Below are 7,839 nucleotides of genomic sequence, written 5' to 3'. Positions count from 1 at the left end.
TACATTTTCCTCCAAATCATTTAAATATACTACAAACAGCAAAGGTCCCAGCACTGATCCCTGCAGAACACCACTAATCACATCCCCCATTCAGAAAAACACCCATCCACTGATACCCTCTGTCTTCTATGACCGAGCCAGTTCTGTATGCATCTTATCAGCCCACCTCTGATCCCGTGTGACTTCACCATTTGTACCAGTCTGCCATGCGGAACCTTGTCAAAGGCTTTACTAAAGTCCATATAGATAACATCCACTGCCCTTCCTTCACCAATCATCTTTGTCACTTCCTCAAAAAACTCAATCAAATTAGTAAGCCACGACCAAAACCATGCTGTCTTTCGCTAATAAATTCGTTTGTTTCCAAATGGGAGTAAATCCTGTCCCGAATAATCCTCTCCAATACTTTCCCTACCACTGACGTAAGGCTCAGCGGCCGATACTTTCCTGGATTATCCTTGCCACCCTTCTTAAACAAAGGCACAGCATTGGCTATTCTCCAGTCCTCTGGGACCTCACCAATGAGGTTGCAAAGATTTCTGTCAAGGCCCCAGCAATTTCTTCCCTTGCCTCCCTCAGTATTCTAGGGTAGATCCCATCAGGCCCTGTGGACTTATCTACCTTAATGCTTTGCAAGACACCCAACACCTCATCCTTTTTGATAATAAGATGACTGAGAATATCTGCAATCCCGTCCCTAGGCTCATCATCCACCAAGTCCTTTTCTTTGGTGAATACTGATGCAAAGTACTCATTTAGCACCGCGGCCATTTCCTCTGGCTCCACACATATATTGCTATCTCTTGCCTTGAGTGGGCCAACCCTTTCCCTGGTTACCCTCTTGCTCTTTATATATGTATAAAATGCCTTGGGATTTCCTAGCCTTCCAGCCCTTACAAATGCTTCCTTTTTCTTTTAGATGATTCTCACAATATCCCACGTTATTCAAGCTTCCCGAAACTTGCCAACTTGTCTTTCTTCCTCACAGGAACATGCTGGTCCTGGATTCTAATCAGCTGACGTTTGAAAGACTCCCATATGTCAGATGTTGATTTACCCTCAAACAGTCGCTCCCAATCTAAATTCTTCAGTTCCTGCCTAATATTGTTATAGTTAGCCTTCCCCCAATTTAGCACCTTCACCCGAGCACTACTCTTATCCTTAAGTAACTTAAAACTTATGGAATTATGGTCACTGCTCCCGAAATGCTCCTCCACCGGAACACCTCTACTCAGTCCGAAAGCATAACCTGGAGCTTCTGGATGCTTGTCATTTCAACACCCCCCACTGCTCTCACGCCAACATTTACGTCTGTGGCCTGCTCCAGTGTTCCAGTGAACATCAACACAAGCTCGAGGAGCAGCATCTGATCTTTGTTTTTTATTGAAAACAACTTGTTAACGTATTTGTATTTTCTAAATAACGTACCCATTTTAGGATACCTCAAACCCTCCAGCTCAAATTCTCATTCTGGCGTCGAAATTAATCATGTGTAGTGGAGCAAAACAGGTGAGATTGGATGGAGCACCCATCATAAGAATCACCTCATATTCTATTCCACTGCAGTTAACGGAAACGAGTATCAGATGCAGCACCTAACAAGCGGCTGATAACATCGCTGCTTCTGTGCCACATCGCAAAATGAATTTCTACCGTTCTGACATGATCCAATTCCAGCCGGGTCAGAATACGTGGCTACACAAAGATAGCAATCGTTGTGATCTGTTTCGTTATATTAAGTAAACATCCTCATCATTGTGAGGAACATCAAGCCCGTTGTTCGGTTCATACCTGGGTGTCTTACTTTCCGAGTGGGAACACTTGTGGGGGCTATGTTAAATTTGGGGACTGAAGTTAAGTGGGCTATGTGGAATTAGCTTCCCATTTTGCTTTAACTCAATTTTGCTTTCAATTGAGGTCAGTGGAAGGGAACAAAAACTGGATGAGCCTATAATGGGCCACCAATGCAATATGGTCCACTGTACACTATAGTACAAAGTTAGAATTACACCAATGCTATGTGTCCAGAGTGGCACTCCAGATAAAGAAAAGCGGTCAGGCAGTTTCAAAGAACAAAGAACAAAGAACAGCACCGCACAGGAACAGGCCATTCGGCCCTCCAAGCCTGCGCCGATCTTGATGCCTGCCGAAACTAACACCTTCATCACTTCCGGAGCCCATATCCCTCTATTCACTTCCTATTCATGTATTTGTCAAGATGTCTCTTAAATGTCGCTGTCGTATCTGCTTCCACCACCTCCCCTGACAGCAAGTTCCAAGACAGTCGATACATTGGTGATCATCTTTAAACATTCTATAGATTCTGGAGCGGTTCTTGAAGCTTGGAAGGTAGGAAATGTAACCCCACTATTTAAAAAAGGAGGGGCGTGAGAAAACGGTGAACTGCAGTCCTGTTAGTCTGATATTAGCAGAGGAGCAAATGCTAGAATTTATTATAAACGATGTGATAACTGGGCACTTAGAAAATAATGATATGAAGGGGAAATCATGCTTTACAAACCTGCTCGAGGTTTTGAGGATGTAACTAGCAGAATAGATAAAGAGGAACCAGTGGGTGTGATATATTTGAATTTTCAGAAGGCTTTCGATAATGTCCCAAACAAGAGGTGAGTAAGCAAAATTAGAGCACATGGCATTGGGGGAAATATATTGGCATGGATTGAGAACTGGTTAGCAGACAGAAAACAGAGTAGGAATAAATGGGTCATTTTCACGGTGGCAGCCTGTGACAAGTGGGCACCAGAAGAGTCAATGCTTGGGCCCCAGTTATTCACAACCTATATCGATGGAATTGGGGACCAAATGTAATATTTCCAAGTTTTCTGAGAACACCGAACTAGGCGTGAATGTGAGTCGTGATGAGGATGCAAAAAGGCTGCAAAAGGATTCAGATAGGCTAACTGAGTGGGAAAGAATATGCAGATGGAATATAATGTATTCTCACTCGGCTGGAATTGGATCATGTCAGCATAGTAGAAATTCATTTTGTGATGTGGCACAAAAGCAGCGATGTTATCAGCCGCTTGTGATGTGCTGCATCTGATACTCATTTCCGTTAACTGCAGTGGAATAGAATATGAGGTGATTCTTATGATGGGAGCTCCACCCAATCTCACCTGTTTTGCTCCACTACACAAGATAACTTACTATGCCAGAATGAGAATTTGAGCTGGAGGGTTTGAGGTATCCTAAAATGGGTACGATATTTAGAAAATACAAATACGTTAACAAGTTGTTTTCAATAAAAAACAAAGATAAGGTGCTGCTCCTCGAGCTTCTGTTGATGTTCACTGGAACACTGGAGCAGGCCACAGACGTAAATGTTGGCATGAGAGCAGTGGGGGGTGGGGTGGGGGTGTGTTGAAATGACAAGCATCCAGAAGCTCCAGGTTATGCTTTTGAACTGAGTAGAGGTGTTCCGCAATGCGGTCGCCAAATCTGCATTTGTCTCCCCAATGTAGAGGAGACCGCATTGTGAGCAGCAAATATAGTATACTAAATTGAAAGAAGTACAAGTAAATCGCTGCTTCATCTGAAATGAATGCCTGGGGCCTTGGATAGCGAGGAAAGGCAAGGTAAAAGGGCTGGTATTACAGTTCCTGCGATTTCATCAGAAGGTGCTGTGGCAAGGGGATTAGGTGACAGGGGTAATGGAGGAGGGAGTGGACCAGTGTGTTGTGGAAGGCAATATCCCTTTGTAATGCTGACAGTGGAGGGGAAAATGTGCTTGGTGGTGGCATCACGCTGAAGGTGGTGGGAATGCCAGAGATATGATGCTCTGGATTTGGAGGCTGGTGAGGTGAAAAGTGAGGACATTGGGAACAGTGCTGCGGTTCTGGGAGGGCAGAAGTGTGGAAAATGGGCCCTGTCAGTCACAGTGCGGGAGAGGAGAGGGGATCCTCCGTTGAGGGAAAAGGAAGACATATCAGAGGCGCTGTTGTGGAAGATTGTATCATCACAGCAGATGCGTCAGGACGGAGTCACGGAGAATGTAATGGATTCCTTACAGGAGGCAGGATGTCAAGAAGTGAAGTCGGGTAGCTGTGGGAAGTCGGTGGGCTTATAATGACTATTAGTTAACAAGTTGTTTTCGTTGGATTTGCGCTCCCATTCAGTGTTGGGGATGTGTCAATTCGTCAGCGCTATGGTGGTGGGGTGTTGTGAGAGAATGGCCAGGCTGGAGCATGAGACTTAACTGGGCTCTGATGAAATTCATCCGACCGTGTTCATCGTTTGACTATTTTAATTATCACATTCACTGGAGATTTCAACATTTTCATGAATTCTTCTCTGAATTTAGTATGGGTCACTGCGTAAATACAAGTATTAGTGCAGCAACTGAGGAGCTGCAGCATATTTCCACTTTCTAGGTCTCTAAATTTTGGATCGTTGAAACCTGAGATCTTAAAATCGTTTGTAATTCGCACATACAGGAAATTTACAAAATAGGTCATCCATAACAGGATAAAACTGCCTGAGGTGGTGAAGAGTAAAACAATGGACTTTCTCCGGTTCTCTATCTTTGGGTCAATCTGATTGTTCCCACTACTGAGGGCCCAGAGTCTCCTTCGGGCTCTCGTGGTTGTTAGAATGTGTTGGACAGTCAGAGCATTGAACAGTAACATCAGGAAGAATGGAGCACAAGGGTTTAAAATACGATCAATCCAGTCAAACACTGTCCATGCAATTTCAAAGTAAAAGCTTAATTTAATGTTGCAGTACCACGGGATATCATTAATTATATACAAAGGCTCATATACAAAGTACCATGGGATGTTTTTTAAAAAGCAAAGAGCACACACCGTTCCAATAACCATAGCTGCCACTCTCTTGGTGCAATGTTTTGCTTTTAGCTGCTGGCAACAAATGGCTACAAATCGATCAAAGGTGAAAGCGACTGTTAACCAGACCGAGCTGTCTCTGGCTGCATAGATTAGAGCGATCTTTAGGCTACAGACTGGAGTGATAGACAGGAAAACAACTGGGAAGTAAATGACACTGATCCGGTTTAACATCACTCCAGTGATAATGACCAGGAGATCAGTCACCGCCATCCCCACCAGGTACCGAGTGATACATCTGGAGAGACCACAGCTTCCTCGGGAGAGGATCCCAATCGTAAGCAAGTTAGCTGTGGATGGAAAACGACAGGAAAATAAAGTCAGTACTTTTCTTGGATGTTTCCATTCACTGCCGATGAACTCGGTTGGATGATTAATTTAATTTAAATGTAAATTAAGAGCAGGGTATTTTTGTGTTACATTTATTGCTGGGTGTTTGGAATTCTGACGCTACTTTTACTCTCTGCCCAAATTTACTTCCCATTTAAGTATTGCCTCGTGCATCACCAATGATTTTGGTTCCAGAACGGATCCCTGAAGTGGGGAAGGCTTCAAGAAATCTGCCCTAGCTCATAGGCCACTGTCCAGACCAGTTACAACGCTCATTAGAAATAGCATTTCAGCAACGATCCATGTCTTTGGTTGGTGGATTGAATCCCTGAAAAGAAAAAGACGACTTGAGCCAGTGGCGCTGACAGGAGTGAGGGAGGGAGGTGCTATGAGAGTTGAGCTTTTATGGGTGGGACAGTTGCCAGATCCGGATCCATAGAACGAATCCAAAGCGAAAGTGCCCATGAAGGAGCAACAGGGATTCAGGGAACTAGGCGCAATTGTAGATTTGATGGAAATAAAACTTAATAATTAACCATTTGATGCTCATTAAATGCTATCAACAGATCATTGGGAATTTGCATACTTTCCATAAATATTTATTAAAAGCTATTAGTATTTCTTCTTATTACAGCTAGTTCCCAATACCCCAATCTTTTGAAATCGGTGAATTGAATATATCGACATGGCAGAAATGTACTTAGCAATCAATTAAGTCTTATTCAAAATTAATTAGATAGTCAATTATTAACCAAGTCAATGTTATTGATATTGCTGTACTGAATGAGAAGTGAACTAGCTTTGAAATTTGGTGCAGTTTGGCGCCTTTTAGTTTTACTGGGAATGCATGGAATCAGACGCTTGTTATAAAGGTTTTTGTCGAAATATCACAGGCTCGTCACCATATGTTCTTGGTATGATTTGATGTGGCGGGTTTCATCAAAACATATGGAGCATTCCCTGCTCTTCAAATACTATGTGTGGATACTTAAGGGCCACATGACACAAATTAATAGGAAAAGCAGGTTTAAATGTCAACTCATCATATGTATAGCAGCTCGATGATGGCACTGGAGGGTCTGCCTAGATGGGAAGCTCAAATTATGGATATTCAGGCTGATAATCTCGCTTTGTCTACACGAATAGAATGATGGTCAGTATACATTCCAATCATTGTGGAGGATTGCCTTCGAGTGGGCATTCAAATTCCAGAATTCCAAGCTGAGAGTATTCTCTCAGTGTATGCAGTTACATTGCATATCCAGCATCACCTGATCGGAATGGAGGGAAGGACTGGATTGCAAACTCACATCCCTGGGTTCCAGGCTCAGATACCACACTCTGAATAAAAAGATCATATTTTCCACATCACTTTACTATGATGCTACAAATAAATTTAATCCCAAGAAAGGTGACGTTTTATTTTTTATAGATACAGCACTGAAACAGGCCCTTCGGCCCACGGTGTCTGTGCCGACCATCAAACACCCATTTATACTAATCCTACACTAATTCCATATTCCTACCACATCCCCACCCGTCCCTATATTCCCCTACCACCTACCTATACCAGGGGCAATTTATAATGACCAATTAGCCTATCAACCTGCAAGTCTTTTGGCATGTGGGAGGAAACCGGAGCACCCGGAGGAAACCCACGGAGACACAGGGAGAACTTGCAAACTCCACACAGGCAGTACCCAGAACTGAATCCAGGTCGCTGGAGCTGTGAGGCTGCGGTGCTAACCACTGCGCCACTGTGCCACCTTGAAGGTATCCGAAAGCTGCCTCTGTGTCTTTGGAACTGCCGCGTTTTGCATTAGAATTGAGAAGAGAAGGGAAGAAAAGAGGTAAATTATGTGATAACACCAGGCATGATTGAAAGCCAAAGCAACATTGAACATTTTGGTGGTTATCCGTGATTCAGAGAGGCACTGTGTTACATTTGAATATTTGAACTTTCCAATGTTCTGTAAGTTACAACCATTTGGAGCAACTTATATGAAGGGACTAGAGGATACCATAAAAGAAACTTACCCCGGGTACAAAGCAGGTGACTTACCTGGGGCACCAAAAGCTGCAAGAATGGGATAGTATATGGCGTAGACTGGGCCTGTCACTTGTCCGTGCATTTTATCTGATTTTTAATGGTGTGCCTTCGAATGTAGCCGTGCTCTGACTTGTGCTGTGTGAAATATTCACTGGTGCTTCTTTTATACCAGCTGAAATCGTACGGATGCGCAATTAGGTTGGTTCAGCATCTATACTAATTACAACTATTTGAACAAACAGAATACGTCACTCAGTTTAACTAATTGTTTTCATAGCAATAGAATGGCTGTTGCACAATTTAACACAAAACACTAAAAATCTACAATGATAGCTTCTTCAGGCTCTGGAGAAACCATCTGCCCCAGAGACCCCAGGGCCGGGGACAAGAAATTCATTTTTTGTTCTTGCTGGTGATATCTGACAAGTTGTTCAGATGTATTAGCTATGGACTCACGGCAGTATCGGGATGCTCTCTCGGTCAAACAGTCTATGCGAAATCAATGTGCTCATTTCCCGGCGGAGCAGCAGGAGAAGGTAGCGACTCTTCGGTGGGTGAGTGAAGGCATCAGGAGCTGTGTTTTGAAAGTAAGTACTT

At 43.4% G+C, this 7,839-nt stretch overlaps 1 protein-coding gene across 1 annotated transcript; it reads right to left on the bottom strand.

Annotated features, from left to right (window-relative positions):
* Positions 1–4,247: 4,247 nt before the first annotated feature.
* On the bottom strand, positions 4,248–7,324 carry LOC137348886 (probable G-protein coupled receptor 139). The gene is made up of 2 exons (XM_068014118.1): positions 7,255–7,324; positions 4,248–5,152 (listed from the first exon to the last, which is right to left on the bottom strand). Exons 1-2 carry the CDS (start codon positions 7,322–7,324, stop codon positions 4,248–4,250), a joined length of 975 nt encoding a protein of 324 aa, XP_067870219.1.
* Positions 7,325–7,839: the final 515 nt, after the last annotated feature.

This window comes from Heterodontus francisci, chromosome 34, assembly GCF_036365525.1.
Source record: "Heterodontus francisci isolate sHetFra1 chromosome 34, sHetFra1.hap1, whole genome shotgun sequence".
Lineage (NCBI taxonomy): Eukaryota > Metazoa > Chordata > Chondrichthyes > Heterodontiformes > Heterodontidae > Heterodontus > Heterodontus francisci.
The sequence above is the reverse complement of the archived record's forward strand: the minus strand, read 5'-3'. Positions and strand labels throughout refer to the sequence as shown.